The sequence below is a fragment of the Hyla sarda genome, chromosome 1, assembly GCF_029499605.1.
Source record: "Hyla sarda isolate aHylSar1 chromosome 1, aHylSar1.hap1, whole genome shotgun sequence".
Taxonomy (NCBI): Eukaryota; Metazoa; Chordata; class Amphibia; order Anura; family Hylidae; genus Hyla; species Hyla sarda.
Window position 1 is genome coordinate 594,155,548 of NC_079189.1, and position 16,105 is coordinate 594,171,652.

Genomic DNA, 16,105 nt, shown 5'->3' on the forward strand with positions numbered 1-16,105 from the left:
CTCCTGACAGGTGCCATTGTCACCAGATAAAGTAATTCCCTTCACCTGCCTGTGCATATTTTGTACATATTTAAAAAGTACCTGTGACCAAATAAACTGTTCTAAACTAACTCAGTCTATGTTCCCTAACTACTCCTAACACCCCTTCAGCCCTTTCAGAGCTTTAAAAAGCTGTGTATCTCACCTTTCTTCTTGCTCACACAGTGCAATTTCCCAGCAAGAGAAAGTGGGAATTTCCAAGCAGGCATGACATCACTGAAGCCTGCTGGGGGACCACTTCTGCCCTAACATGGTTGCAGCACTGTGATAAATAGAAGACCTCAGGCTCTGTGAATGTTCTAGTCTGTGTTGCTATCAGTGAGGCTCTTCTGCAGCTTTCAGTCTGTGCAGCTTTCTGTGGAGCTTTCACTTTCTGTGCAGCTGTAAATCAAGCTCAGTGCAGTGAGAAGCACTTCCTGAGTTTGGACTCCTGCCAGGCCGGGAGGAGACCGAACTCACTGTATTAATTGTGGAAGGGAAAAGAACAGAGCCACCTAGTGGCCGTTTTTTATATTACATTTTAAACATATTTATGTTGACATTTTAAAAGCAAGCGAATGGGAAAGTGTCTGCTAATTACACAAGGAACACTATATTAAAAGTTTTATTTGGTGACAGGTACTCTTTAAGTCCCAATGCTGGGTCATGCTCCGTTACCTTTACAAGCAGATTGTCATCTGGCGGCTTTATGACTGGTCTCCCAATTGTGACACTTAGTGCTCTATAGAATCCTTCCTGCGGGTCCGGGTAAGATGCAAAATACAACAACATATCTGTGTAGTCGAGGCAAGGAGGCTCCGTGTGCTCAGCAAACAAGTCAAAGAAAAACTAAAAAACATCAAGAACAACAACAACAAAAATGAATGATCAATACTATATGAAAAAGTTTATAAAGAATTTAACCTATCATGTTTATTATAGTTCAGCACTGTCGGCTGCTTTCCCGTTTCCCCTTAGTGCTGATCTAGCAATGCAGTGAGATATTAGGAATATTTGTAACATATTAAATATATTTTTAACTGGATACTGTTAGATGGAACAGGGTAGTCTACTGCTCTATTACATCCTCTTTTTTAGTTATATACTGAAATAAACTGGCCATACAGAGCCCATTGGATGCTTCTTTTGGCCTTGTTCCTTTCGGACCTAGAGCTTTTCTAGAATTAATGCTAAATGTATGGCAAAAAAATGTGATGTGTATGAAACCTAGCTCTTTTTCATCCACTGAAATAGCAGTAGTATGGAGGACATTAGTAATGAGCAGTGTAAGCTGTGAATTCAGCACTGGGGTAATAAATAACACTTTCATTATCTGTCAAAGGTATCTGTTGGGATCTTGCCGAGAACAGGATGCTGGCATGTACTGTGGTGGAGGGCAGCGGTTACCATTCTTTTCAATGGCCCGAATTGAGTCACAAAGGTACTTTGTTCGTGCCGTGTTCCACTAGTATGCGCAATTTTAACAGGACTCAACAGTGTAGTCTGCCATGCTACTGGGTCCTGTTAGATTAGTGTACACGGTCCAAGCTGAGTTGCTAGCTCACTTTGCTTGGGCCACTGAAATGAATGGCAACCTCTGCTCTCTGCCACAGTATATGGGATGCAGCCGAGAATGGGATGATGATGGATACGTATGACCGAAAGTAAAAACAGGGTGTGAACCCAGCTTTACTAGTAACAGCAGCAGCATTGAGGACATTATAGAGTAGTGCAAGCGGTGAATCAAGCACTTGCAGGAGATATAACACTTACTAGAAGCAGCAGCAACAGCTACAACCTCTTTCTACCTTCCCTTTCCATAGACTTCTATAAGCAGCAGCTGTAACCTGTTCCCATAGCTGATAATGTGTCTTACAATCTCCCTAATTGAAGATGGAATTTACTAGTGAAGTCAGAATTAATGAAGTGTTTAGGAAAGGTAAGAAGCATTGGATGAGTAGAGAAAGGGGCTTTTTTCCATAATAAGATATATTACAAAACTGTTAGTGGATGAAAATGTAGATGCATTAAAGGGGTACTCCGGTGGAAAACTTATTATTTTTTTTTTTTTAATCAACTGCCAGAAAGTTAAACAGATTTGTAAATTACTTCTATTAAAAAATCTTAATCCTTCCAGTACTTATTAGCTGCTGAATACTACAGAGGAAATTATTTTCTTTTTGGAACACAGAGCTCTCTGCTGACATCACGGGCACACTGCTCTCTGCTGACATCTCTGTCCATTTTAAGAACTGTCCAGAGTAGGAAAAAAAACCCTATAGAAAACATTCTACTCTGGACAGTTCCTAAAATGGACAGAGATGTCAGCAGAGAGCACTGTGTTCCAAAAAGAAAAGAATTTCCTCTGTAGTGTTCAGCAGCTAATAAGTACTGGAAGGATTAAGATTTTTTAATAGAAGTAATTTAGAAATCTGTTTAACTTTCTAGCACCAGTTGATTTAAAAAATAAATAAAAATAAAATAAAAAATTGTTTTCCACAGAAGTACTCCTTTAAAACCCTGCTCTAACACAGACTAGTGGCACACACATTGCAGTAGCATGAGATCACATGGTACGTTATGCATACATAGTTCTGTGTGCACTGCAGCTTACTACAATACTGTATCTACAGAAGCAGAGAGTCCAACAACACCCACGAGCCCCTGCTCCTCTACAAACATGGCACGGTATGCCGACAGAGTAGTGAGCCATGGAAATAGTAGTACAGCGGTGAAGTGTTTGGGGGTGGCTACGTCTGTATTTCTGAGAGTTTGCTACAATTGCATCCATTCTAGAAAGGCCTCTAAAATCCCTAACAAACTAACAGAGAGATTTGTGCAGCTTCTGCTGATATCTTTAGCTCACAGAGTATTGTCTAGGCTGAAAACTATTTAAGGTGGTACTCCGTTGGAAAACTATCTTTTTTTTTATTTTTTAAATCAACTGGTGCCAGAAAGTTGAACAGATTTGTAAATTACTTCTATTTAGAAATCTTAATCCTTCCAGTACTTATCAGCTGCTCTATGCTCCACTGTCTGACCACAGTGCTCTCTATTGACACCTCTGTCCACGTCAGGAACTGTCCAGAGTAGGAGCAAATCCCCATAGCAAACCTATCCTGCTCTGGACAGTTCCTGACATGGTCAGAGGTGTCAGCAGAGAGCATTGTGGTCAGACAGAAAAGAACTACACAACTTCCTCTGGAACATACAGCAGCTGATAAGTACTGTTAGGATTAAGATTTTTAAATAGAAGTAAATTTACAAATCTGTTTAACTTTCTGGCAACAGTTGATTTAAAAAAAAAAAAAAAAAGTTTTCCACAGAAGTACCCCTTTAAAGGGGTTGTGCGCTGCCCTGCCTTTCTGAGCTCCGCGCGCAGAGTCCGGAAGTTCATTACTCCGAACACTGTGTGCAGGCTTCCGTGTTCGCGGCCGCCGGGCGTGACGTTACGCCCGGCCCCCTCGTGACGTCACGCCCGCCCCCTCGTGATCTCACGCCCGCCCCCCTCTACCAAAGTCTATGGGAAGGGGGCGTGACAGCGGTCACGCCCCCTTTCCATAGACTTGCATTGAGGGGGCAGGGGCAACATCATGAGGGGGCGGGGGTATGACGTCACAAGCTCCCGGCACCGGCTCCAGCATTCGGAACAGCTTGTTCCACATGCTGAGCAGTGGAGTACCCCTTTAACCACGTAGATTTGTTTAATTACAGTAGATAACCCACAGTACCCTTATGAGATGCTCCAGCCTATTAAATGGAAGAGGTTCTGTTGGGTCTTCAGGTTCAGTCTCTTCAGTTTCAGTTTTCCCTGTAAACCACAGCTCCACCTTACATGAGAGAAGATAGTAAGATATTTATCCAAAACACATAAGAATTGCAATATCAATTCAGGTGCTAGGGTATTTATCTCCAGTGTTGTCTCTGCATTCGTCGTCATTGGAAATACTCCACATATGTCACCAGAAACAGCCCTAAATATCCTATCCTACCTTACATGACTGTACAGTGCCTAATGTAAAAGTTATGCTTAAAGAATGTAAGACAGCAGAATAGTGAGTACAGCTCTGGAGTTTTATGATTGTTCTTCATTATTTTGTTATGTTATGGAATGTTTATATCTGTAATTACTTATTGTTATGTTTAAAATTTTAATAAAAGAATTACAGGATATAACTCAGGATCAGTACAGGATAAGTAATGTAATGTATGTACACAGTGACCTCACCAGCAGAATAGTGAGTGCCGCTCTGGAGTATAATACAGGATATAACTCAGGATCAGTACAGGATAAGTAATGTAATGTATGTACACAGTGACCTCACCAGCAGAATAGTGAGTACAGCTCTGGAGTATAATACAGGATATAACTCAGGATCAGTACAGGATAAGTAATGTAATGTATGTACACAGTGACCTCACCAGCAGAATAGTGAGTACAGCTCTGGAGTATAATACAGGATATAACTCAGGATCAGTACAGGATAAGTAATGTAATGTATGTACACAGTGACCTCACCAGCAGAATAGTGAGTACAGCTCTGGAGAGAGGTTGTGTTCTGCTGAGCTCCTGAGACTTCCACAGAAGCAGTGATTTCCTTCCGCCCCTCCCCAGGTGTGTGGCATACACCTGGGTAGGTTCTCCTGCTATGGAGCCCAGGGGATCTGGAGCTTCATCTTGCACTCCCCGTACCCGGCCGGCGGGGGGTGTCAAGGAAAATGCCACGGCCAACAATCCGGACGGAATTAGGAGAACAACCAGGGCTCACAGTAATGTGGTGCCCCCTCCCCCGTCCTCAGCTGGGAGCTGCAAAGCCTCCAGCAAAAGCCCTGCAAGGAAAAGAAGCTCTTCCAGGCAGAGGAGTGCAGTGAAGGCAGCAGTCTCTGGACCCTCACAACCCCAGCAATGGGGGGTAAAGGGGAACAGAGAATCCCTGGAAACTTTTGGATCGAGAATCCATGCGAAGATGGCTGAATATGAACAGCTTGGAAAGCAGCTTCGTGGCCTTAGAGAAGATCTAAAGTTTGCCATCTATCAAGCGGATCAGGCACCTAAGGCAAAGAGATCAGCATTCAACACCAAGGTGAGGTCTCTGAGGAAAGAGGTGGAGGAGCTTGTGAGGAGGAGATCGGACATTGTGGAGGGTGCTGGGTTTCTTGCTGAGAAGCTAATTCATGAAGAGAGGTTCTCCAGCATGAGGGCCTCCAGAGGTTGTGAAAGTCAGCAAGATGAGGATTGTCGCAGTGAGGAGGAGGAGATGGAGGAAGGTGAAGGAGGTGAGGAGGGCAATGTGAGTGAGGGGGAAATGGACACTGTATGTGCCACCATTGCTACCCCTGACCCCCCACTTACCCTGAGTGCAGACTATATAAACCCGGCTCAGATGGCCTTACCTCTCTCCAGTGAGGATGATGATGGCAGTGACTGCGGTGAAGGCAGCGGCTTGGCAGACGGGGGTCTCCTGCGGGCGATTGTAATGCAGGAGTCACCCACCCGTCTAGAAAATTTTTCTTTTGGAGACGATTTGGGCCCAGAAGAGAAGAGGAAAAATTAAAAAAAAAGGGCAAGAAAAGAAAGAAAACTGAGGGACAAGTGAAGTTTGTCTTTTCTCCTTTCCAGCAGTCTGAGTCGGCTGAAAAGTCGGTTCGGGGTGCTGGGTCCCCCAACCTGCCAGACCCCGTTTCTGTAGTGGAGCGGGGCCAGCATGGGGGATACAGTAGTGCACCCAAAATGGCCGTGGGTGCTATAGAAAAAAAGGGCACCCTCCTGTGAGGGGGGAGGGTGTCCAGTCACCAGAAAATGGCGGCAGATTCACCCGTTCAGTTGAAGTGGGCGGTACTGGTCCTGGCGCTGCAGGGCACTCTCCTGTGAGGGGGGGGGGGGGGAGTGTCCGGGCACCGGACCCTGTTGGTTCAGGGGGCGGTCCCCTAGGTGATGTGGTTGGTACCGGTTCTGGCGCCAGGGGGCACTCCGCTGTAAAGGGGGAGGTTCCCTGTGCGTCGGCTGTAGCAGGCGTAGCGGGAGTGAGTCCGGAGGGACAGTCATTTTGCGAGGGGGCGTGGCCACCTATGTCAGATGCGGAGCGTGTGTCTGCACCCCAAGAGACGGGAAGAAAGAACTATGCAGTGCCAATTCTGAAACCGGCAGCCATTAAATATGCAAAAGACCCAGCCAGCCCAGTCTGTAACACATCAAGGGAGAGTGTAGGCAAGAGTGAAAGTGAGAGCAAAAATGGTAATGTGCAAAATGTGAATTATGGTGGTGTGCATGGGAGGAGTTGTGGTAGCAGTGTGGATGAGGGGGGAACTTGTGGAGTGCAAGAGAGGGGTGCAAGTGGTGGGCAAGAGAGGGGTGCAAGTGGAGTGAAAGAGAGGGGTGCAAGTGGGGTGCAAGAGAGGGGTGCAAGTGGAGTACAAGAGAGGGGTGCAAGTGGGGTGCATGAGAGGGGTGCAAGTGGGGTGCAAGAGAGGGGTGCAAGTGGGGTGCAAGAGAGGGGTGCAAGTGGGGTGCAAGAGAGGGGTGCAAGTGGGGTGCAAGAGAGGGGTGCAAGAGAGGGGTGCAAGTGGAGTGAAAGAGAGGGGTGCAAGTGGGGTACAAGAGAGGGGTGCAAGAGAGGAGTGCAAGTGGAGTGCAGGAGAGGGGTGCAAGTGGGGTGCAAGAGAGGGGTGCTATTGAAATGCAGGTGAGGAGCGGTAGTGGAATGGGAGAGAGAGGTGTTATGGCTGATATTTCTGTCAAGAATAATGGTCCTGGTTTGGTTTCTGGTTCGACTGCCCCCCCGGTAGTGGCTGCTTCTCCCAGAAGCTATGCCAGCGTCACTGCCGGGGGATCCCCATCTCCATCTGGCTCTGGGGGTCACTTGCAACAGCGCCTCCTGGAGGCTCTACGTAGGGGAGACAGGTCGATCCAGGTAGAGGGGAGGCGTGAGGTTGACCTGTCTTTTTGGATAGAAAGACACGGCTTAGGCGCCTTCCGAGAACAAAATGGGGAGGTGGTCTGGTCCCTCCCGACATCCGGGCAGGAAAGTGGCCGTAGGAATGTGGTCCGTTTAGTGTGGAGGGGCGAAGATGCGTGTCCGCCTCGGGGAAAGGTGGTTGAGCTCCTCCTTCGGATGGAATTCAGGGCAAGTGACATCTTTGCCCTGATCCACCCCTACGGTACTTCCGAGTTTGACATCAGCTTCGCTCGGCCAGAGGGTTTGGAACTTTTCTGGTCGAACTATGAGGTGGTGAAAAGCGAGCCCGGCTGGCGGGATTTTGCCGTAAAGGCAATATCCCGTCAGAATTTGGTCAAGAAAGTGACCGTTTTGACACGTAACGAGTCACTATCTTGCTATGACATCATGACCTGGCTCAGCCGATATGGGGATGTGACGGACATGCCAAAAAAGAACTATGATGAACATGGGATCTGGTCTGGGGCCTGGACGTTTTCCGTCAAACTGAAGCGTTCGGGGAGCACTGTTGCCCACATCCCATCAGCTGCTTTTCTTGGGAGAGACAGAATCCAAGTTTTCTACCAGGGGCAGCCCAAGGTCTGTCACAGGTGTGGCAGCCCCACTCACTTTAGCGCAGCCTGTACCGTGCAGGTCTGTGCACTGTGCGGTGGGGTAGGCCATCTTGCCGCATCCTGTAGGCAGATCCGGTGTCATCTGTGTGGTGTCTTAGGACACCCTTTCAGCCGTTGTCCTAGCGCTTTTGCCCGTGCGACGGTCACCTTGGCTGGAGATGGCAGTAATGTTGCTTCAGCTGGGGAGGGCACGAGTGCGGGTGAAGGTGCAACAGGGTCAGTGAAGAGGAAAAGTCCCGCCAAGCTGAGGCGGGAGGCTAATCGCAGAAGGAGCAGGGAGCTGGAGAGTTCCCATGTGGCAGGGGTAGCTTCTGACCCTGCTCCAGAGGTTAGTCCTGAAACTGCTGAGGCCCTGGAGGAGAATGTGCTGGATGAGGAAATGAGGAGAATCTGTAGAGAAGAGGGCAGCAAGGCCGATCTTTCCGATTCCTCCCACTATGAAAGTGTGGATGAGGAGGGTGAAGAGCGGCCAAAAAAGAAGGGCAATAAAAGGGGAAAGAAGAGGTCGGAGCCCTCTAGTCCCCGTGCTACGGACCAGGTCCCAAGCGGAAGCTTACCTGCCCCCCCTCTGATTGATCTGTCTAATCGGTAATCTGTCCTTGAAGACATCTCCTCCCCTTCCTTGGAGGAGGGGGTCGAGGATGGGGTGCCTGAAGTGGGGAAGCCTCCAGGGGGAACTAGGCCCTGTCCTGAAGGGGCAATTTCCTCAGGGGATGGGGCCAAACCGAAGCCAGGTGGAGATGGGGATTCAAAAATGGACCTGTCAGAATCAAAAAAACGGTCCAAAGAGAAGGAAGCCTCCTCGTCTGGGGATGAGGGGGTGAAGAAAAGACAGAAATGATGGGGTTAGGGCCGTCTAACTCAATCACCCATGATGGCGGCACTCACCCCATTGACGCTGGCATCTATTAACTGTGCCAGCATAAAGTCTGATACGGCTAGATTCGCAGCCTTTGATTTTCTCGGCCGTGTTGATGCCGACATTTTCTTTTTACAAGAGACCAGGTTGTCAGATCTAGCCTCCCTGGTAAAAGCCAGGAGAGAGTGGAGGCGCGGCCCCTCCCACTGGTCTCTTGCGGCTGAGCCGTATAGTGGGGTGGCGGTCCTTTTTACCGCTCCGGTTGAATGCCGACGGGTTATTGAGTTAGAAATGGGGAGGTGCCTGATCTTAGATGTCCTCATGAAGGGACAAGAGCTCCGGCTCATTAACATCTACTCCCCACAAACCAAGTGGGACCGTAAAGATCTCTTTATGAGGATTAAGCCCTTTCTTTTTACAAGCCGACAGGTGATCTTTGGAGGGGATTTCAATACTGTCACAAGGTCCCAAGATAGGAGAGGTTCCAATGATCGGTTGGCTTATGATAGCATAGCTCTCAATAGTATAGTTAGGGAAGCTCGCCTAGAGGATGCCCACATTCGGAGCCCCTCAGGCCACGCGGGTTTCACCTATCATCGAGGTAGCTGCAGGTCTAGAATAGACAGGTTTTATTTGAAGGAGGAAGCCGTCTCTTCCGCAGTGTCCGTGGTTGAGGTGGAGTTCTCCGATCACTGTATGATTTCTTTTTCCTTGAATGTTTCAGAGACCCCCCGGATGGGTAAAGGTTATTGGAAGCTGAATTCGTCCCTCCTGGAGGAAGCTGAGATAAGACAGTCCTTTGAGGATTTTCTTCAGAGTCAGGTACCTTTACTGGACCTTTGTAGTAGTAAGTCAGAGTGGTGGGAGATATTCAAGAAGAGGGTTGCGGGGTTCTTCCGCCAGCTCTCGAGCCTCAGGTCCCTGAACAGGTATCGCCTATATCAGGGACTGAGGAGGAAACTCGAGCTTCTTGTTTCGACTGGAGGTAGCCGAGAGGATATCTCCAGAGTGAAATCCTTGCTGATGAGGTGTCAGTACGATAGGCACGCATCCTTGGTTTTTGAGAGGGATTTCGGGAAATACCGCTCGCCCGACCCTTACAGAAACTGTAAGATGTCAGTGAGTAGTAAAGTCATTTCAGGACTGATCGATAGTACAGGATCTCTGAATCGGTCCAGATCAGGGATCCTGGAGGTCGTCAGATCCTTCTACTCGCACCTCTTGGGAAGGAAGGATCTAGATCGAGACAGGATGTCGGCTTTCCTGGCTGAAACCATTCCTGAGCCAGGGGTAGACCCCTCTCTTGATGTTTTGGCAGAAGAAATCAGGGAAGAGGAAGTGAGACTGGCGATCGAGGGGCTTGCCCCCAAGAAGTCACCAGGTCCGGATGGCTTAACATCCGAGTGGTACAGGGCCTTTAAGGAGTCTTTAGCTCCCCTCTTGACTGAGGTATTCAATGAGTGTCTCTCCTCGGGCACTCTGCCGAATTCAATGAGGAGGTCAGCCCTGATTCTTCTCTCAAAGGGTAAAGATCCCAGCCGTATTGAGAATTGGAGGCCCATAGCTCTTCTCAATACGGACAGGAGGCTTCTGGCCAAGATACTGTTTAATCGGCTGGTGAAGTTTGCACCCCGGCTCCTTTCGGGGGCTCAGCACTGCTCTGTTCCAGGCCGAAGCACCTTAAGTGCGGTCCTTAGTGTCAGGGAGGCAGTGGAGCGGAGTAGTGCGGGTCTCTGGAAGGGGTACCTGCTGTCCCTGGATCAGGCCAAAGCATTTGATCGGGTGAACCATGACTACCTCTGGTCCGTCCTACTGAGATATGGCTTACCGTGTACTTTTGTTAATTGGCTTAAGATCTTGTATACAGGGGCAGAGAGTTTCCCGCTGGTGAACGGTTGGTCTGGCCACTCTTTTGAGGTGGGGTCCGGAGTCCGTCAGGGTTGTCCTTTGAGCCCGCTTTTATACGTGTTCGCAATCGACCCCTTCGTCCGGAGGGTAGATTGTGGGCCGTTGGCGGGAGTCGGGATGAGTCTGGCGGAGCTGGATGTTGCCCAGAGAGTAGTGGCGTACGCTGATGATGTCACCATTTTCGTGTCCTCGAGAGAGGAGGTTGATGTGGTGATGTCGGAGGTGGAACGCTACTCGGAGGCATCCGGGTCTAAGATCAACCGGGATAAGTGTGAAAGTCTTTGGCTGGGAGGGGGAGATCCCACGTTTGATCTCGCGGACACCCTTCCAGGGCCCCAAGAGTCAGCAAAAATTCTGGGCATCACATTCGGCCAGGATGATTATCCCACCAAAAACTGGGATGGTAAGCTCCAGGATGCCACTCAGAAGGTGGACCAGTGGAAGGGTTGGTCTATGACCCTCAGGGAAAGGGTACACCTGATCAAATCGTACCTGCTCCCCTTGTTTATCTATCTGGGCAGCGTATGTATCTTGCCAGAGGCTTACTATACTAGGATCTACAGCCTGTTTTTCCAACTGTTATGGGGGAACAGGATGAACCTAGTCAAGAGGGAGGTTACGTACCGCACGAGGAGACTAGGGGGTTTATCTATGGTAAACCCTGTGGTGTTCTTAACGGACACCTTCTTGAAAGCTAACATCTCGAACCTCTGGTCAGAGAGGGCTCCTCCATGGGTACTCTCCTGCAGGGAGTGGTTTCGGCCTTTCTTCCAGGAATGGGAGACAGGAGGGCAAGTGAAGGACCTCCGTACGCCCCATGGATATCTTCCGGCTTACGCTACCCCGACTCTGAAGGCGATACGTCGGTGGGGTCTGGGAGTGTGGGAGATCAGGACCCAGTCAAGGCAGTTCCTTGACAAACGGGTTCTGTTGACCCACTTCCAGAAGCCTCTGGCACTCAGGGACTGCCCAGGTCGGGATCTGAGGGTGGGGTTGTATCTTTTAAACATGAAAAGGATCCCCCAGAAGTTTTGGGACTTGGCCTGGCGCTGCTTTCAGGGGAAGCTATATGTGAGGGACAATTTGAAGTGTAGGAGATCTGATGACCGGGGGTGTCCCCGAGAAGAGTGCGGGGACATGCTGGAAAGCATGGACCATTTCCTGCTTCATTGTCCCTTTAATATAGGGGTCTACAACCGGGTGGGCGCTTCCATCGGCTGGAGTCAACTTGCCGGCCTTACCTATCCGGAGTGGGCTTATGGGGCATTCAGGACCCTGGGTGGCTGTGATCGGGGCACTTTATTCTTAGTCAGCTTAGTGGTTAGGTACTACACGTGGAATGCACGGTGTTTAGTGTCTACACAGCGGAAAGTCCTCTCCGAGGTGGAGGTCTGTAGGAACATCACTGGTGACCTCGGGAAGATCAGGTCTTTGGAGTATGGCAGTCTTGGTACCAGTAGGGCTTCTCTCCTATGGAGAGGGTTTTCTTTTGATGTGCCCTAGGTACTAGACCTTTTGGGTAGAGTACCCTTGATTTGGTTAGGGACAGTGATGTAGGGACAGGGTTAGGGTGATAGTAGGGTCAGTTTATTTTTAGGGATAATGGTAGGGAGAGAGGTAGGGTGCAGTTAGGGAAAGAATATAAATTTTGTATGTATCAGGATTGCCATCCTTCTTCCTGGTGGTGGGCTAATGCATGTGCACCATAGCTTTTTGTTTTGTTTTCAGATGTTAAGGTTATGAAGGGCTTACAGGCACCGAACTTGGGCCTAAAGTGGGTTGTATTGTTTGTTTATGTATATTGTAATGCTGATAATGATAAAGTTGATTGGGAGGAGTTCTAGGTTGGGAGGGTGTATTTGTGGGTGGTGGTGGTTGTTTGTTTTGGTGGACCTGGCATGGGTCAGTTATGGACTGGACATTGAGGACTATGAACTGTATGGACTCTGACCCATGTACAGGAGGGCGGGTGGTGTGGGTGAAGGGACAGTTTAGTGTAGGTTGTTTTATTGTATTTGTAGGTGTATTTTCTGTATATTTAGGTGTATATAGTGTATATAGTCTATATAAATAATATGTTATAATTTTGTTTATCTTATATTATGGCAGTCGAACCAGTTGTTATTTTTGTAGTAATTTTTCTTTGGTATTTTTGTATCCCGTAGTGGATTTCGTTTTTCTTTGGTCTAGGTCTTCTTTTCCCCAAGTTTGGGTGTTTTTGAGTTATAGATTTAATTTTCTTTCTTAACAATTAGGGGAAAAAAAAAAGTATGTGTATATATACATATATATATTAAATTAATGGGGTGTAGTGGGAGTCCTTGTTGTGTGTGTTTTCCCAAGTTTGGGTGTTTTTGAGTTACAGCTAAATTGTGCTATTTTTATGTTTCTTTTTTGGTAATGCAAGTTGAGTATGTATGTGAGTGTTGTTAGATATTTGGTTATGTAAGGTGCGTCTCTAGTATTTTCTAGGGAAAACTGGGCTGGCCGGTTAGGCAGGATTTATGTTCTTTTATTTGAAATGTAAAGTTTGGGTTTATGTTATTTTATGTTGTTGTTTTCAGTTATGGCAAAGTTGTGCTGGTTTTTGTGTTTGTTATGATTTACATTTTTCTAATAAAAAAGATTTACAGGATATAACTCAGGATCAGTACAGGATAAGTAATGTAATGTATATACACAGTGACCTCACCAGCAGAATAGTGAGTACAGCTCTGGAGTATAATACAGGATATAACTCAGGATCAGTACAGGATAAGTAATGTAATGTAATGTATATACACAGTGATCCCACCAGCAGAATAGTGAGTGGGGTTTGTTTACATTACCTTATTGTACTGCTCTTCACGGACAGTGCCACATCCAGTGTCATCTACAGCCTTGAATCTCTGTAGGGTCTTCAGGAGCTGGGGCAGAGATGGGTACGGCCAGGGAGAAGAAACTGATAACAAGAACTTTCGCCAATGTATGGAATTTGAGCTGTCAGACAGCACAGAGGTTATTTCCTGAATCTGCAATACAGTTACAATGGCCATAATATGATGGAGAGAATTCTACATCTCATTGGTCATCTTCTGAGTTTTATTCAGAAATTGCTTAATCCCTTAAAGGGGTTGTGCGCTGCCCTGATTTTCGGAGCTCCTCTCACAGCGTCCGGAAGTTCATTACTCCGAATGCTGTGTGCGGGCTTCCATGTTCAAAGGCCGCCGGGCGTGACGTTACGCCCGACCCCTCGTGACGTCTCGCCCGCCCCCTCGTGACGTCACGCCCGCCCCCTCTACCAAAGTCTATGGGAAGGGGGCGTGGCAGCAGTCGCGCCCCCTTTCCCATAACTTCCGGACGCTGTGAGTGGATCTCCGAAAGTCAGGGTAGCGCACAATCCCTTTAATGACCCGAATATTTTCATTTGTTTTCGTTATCTCCTCCTCACATTCCAAGAACGTTAAAGGGGTACTACGCTGCTCAGCGTTTAGAACAAACTGTTCCAAACGCTGGAGTCGGCGCCGGGATCACGTGACATCATAGCCCCGCCCCCTCAATGCAAGTCCATGGGACAGCCGTTACGCCCCCTCCCATAGACTTGCATTGAGGGGGTGGGGCGTGACATCATGAGGGGGCGGGGCTATGACGTCACAAGCTCCCGGCTCTAGTGTACAGAACAATTTGTTCCAAACGCAGAGCGTAGTACCCCTTTAATGTTTTTTATTTTTTTTTATTGACAGAACTGTATGAGGACTTGTTTTTTGCTAGACCAAATGTACTTTTGTTAACAGTCTTCATTTTACTATATAATGTATTGCAAAAAAAAAAAGAAATAAAAAAAAATGTTGATCTCCTATTACAGTTTGTCTACGGTGTAATGGAAGTCCTGTTGACGGCCTTCAGAGATATCTCTGGCTTCCAAGACAACCAAATGGCACCCTGCAGATGTGAAATCAGATCAGAGACATGACAGGATCAGCGCCTATCATCTTACCTCCTAGATGCCATGGTAGCTATTGACTGAACATCTAGGGAGGGTTAACATGCCGGGATAGGACTGACCCTGGTAACTGCTATTATAAACAGCCAGCACCCAATGGACATGGAGCATACTCAGTTCCTGAGACACTCTGTATCTTTTCTTTTAATCAATCTTAAAGGGGTATTCCAGGAAAAAACTTTTAACTATATTTTTTTTATATCAACTGACTCCAGAAAGTTAAGCAGATTTGTAAATTACTTCTATTTAAAAATCTTAATCCTTCTAATAATTATCAGCTGTTGAAGTTGAGTTGTTGTTTTCTGTCTGGCAACAGTGCTCTCTGCTGACATCTCTGCTTGTCTCGGGAACTGCACAGAGTAGAAGAGGTTTTCTATGGGGATTTGCTTCTAAACTGGGCGGTTCCCGAGACACGTGTCATCAGAGAGCACTTAGACAGAAAAGAACAACTCAACTTCAGCAGCTCATCAGTACTGAAAGGATTAAGATTTTTTAATAGAAGGAAATGTATGTTCCCACATAACTTGTGTATAGCTGGACATATTTCAATACCTGGGACACATATTATGGGTCGGGATAGGAGGTCGGGATATGAGGTCGGGATAGGAGGTCAGGATATGAGGACGGGATATGAGGACGGGATATGAGAATTACCCTCTCTGACTAGGTGGCCTTGACGTGGTGAGTGGGCTTGTACTTTTTGATCAAAATGTATAATAACAACCTGTTAGTTTATTAAATTATGCTGAGAAGCAAGTAGATCAAAATACAAATGGCGGATGTGCGGCTATGTTTCTCTATTTTTGCTGAACTAATTTATGCAGGCTAAAGTAATTAACGGCCGAGCCGCGAGGTTCATTAGCTTACAGTGTTAGAAATCCTCTCATAGGAAGGGGGCGTGTCCCTCTTTGTGGTGGTGGTGGGAGGTGATTGGTGTGTGGTGGGAGGGGGAGTGTCCCTCCTTGTGGTGGTGGGAGGTGATTGGTGTGTGGTGGGAGGGGGAGTGTCCCTCCTTGTGGTGGTGGGAGGTGATTGGTGTGTGGTTGGAGGGGGCGTGTCCCTCCTTGTGGTGGTGGGAGGTGATTGGTGTGTTGGAAGGGGGCGTGTCCCTCCTTTGTGGTGGTGGGAGGTGATTGGTGTGTGGTTGGAGGGGCGTGTCCCTCCTTGTGGTGGGAGCTGATTGGTGTGTGGTGGAAGGGGGCGTGTCCCTCCTTTGTGGTGGTGGGAGGTGATTGGTGTGTGGTGGGAGGGGGCGTGTCCCTCTTTGTGGTGGTGGTGGGAGGTGATTGGTGTGTGGTGGGAGGGGGAGTGTCCCTCCTTGTGGTGGTGGGAGGTGATTGGTGTATGGTGGGAGGGGGAGTGTCCCTCCTTGTGGTGGTGGGAGGTGATTGGTGTGTGGTTGGAGGGGGCGTGTCCCTCCTTGTGGTGGTGGGAGGTGATTGGTGTGTGGTTGGAGGGGGCGTGTCCCTCCTTGTGGTGGGAGGTGATTGGTGTGTGGCTGGAGGGGGCGTGTCCCTCCTTGTGGTGGTGGGAGGTGATTGGTGTGTGGTTGGAGGGGGCGTGTCCCTCCTTTGCGGTGGTGGGAGGTGATTGGTTAATCTGCTCATGCAGCCTTGTCTATGTGTTATCTCTTGTCTATGACTCATGGACGAGCCTGATACTGCTGCAGGACTTGTTAGTGTCCCAGTGGGTATGGGGACCTCTAGTGGTGGGATCTTCAGGAGCTGTTTTCTTTATTAAATATCCAAAATATTTTAAACTACAAAAG

The 16,105-nt window shown here is 48.0% G+C and overlaps 1 protein-coding gene across 2 annotated transcripts in view; it reads right to left on the minus strand.

Annotated features, from left to right (window-relative positions):
• SPEF2 (sperm flagellar 2) overlaps positions 1 to 16,105 on the minus strand; it is a 208,053-nt gene that overhangs the window by 9,559 nt on the left and 182,389 nt on the right. For both annotated transcript variants that reach the window (XM_056546664.1, XM_056546656.1), the window contains 3 exons: positions 13,184 to 13,366; positions 3,750 to 3,848; positions 697 to 867 (listed from right to left, as the gene is read on the minus strand). In XM_056546664.1, coding sequence (XP_056402639.1) covers positions 697 to 867; positions 3,750 to 3,848; positions 13,184 to 13,366 — 453 coding nt within the window. The remainder of the gene's footprint in view (positions 1 to 696; positions 868 to 3,749; positions 3,849 to 13,183; positions 13,367 to 16,105) is intronic.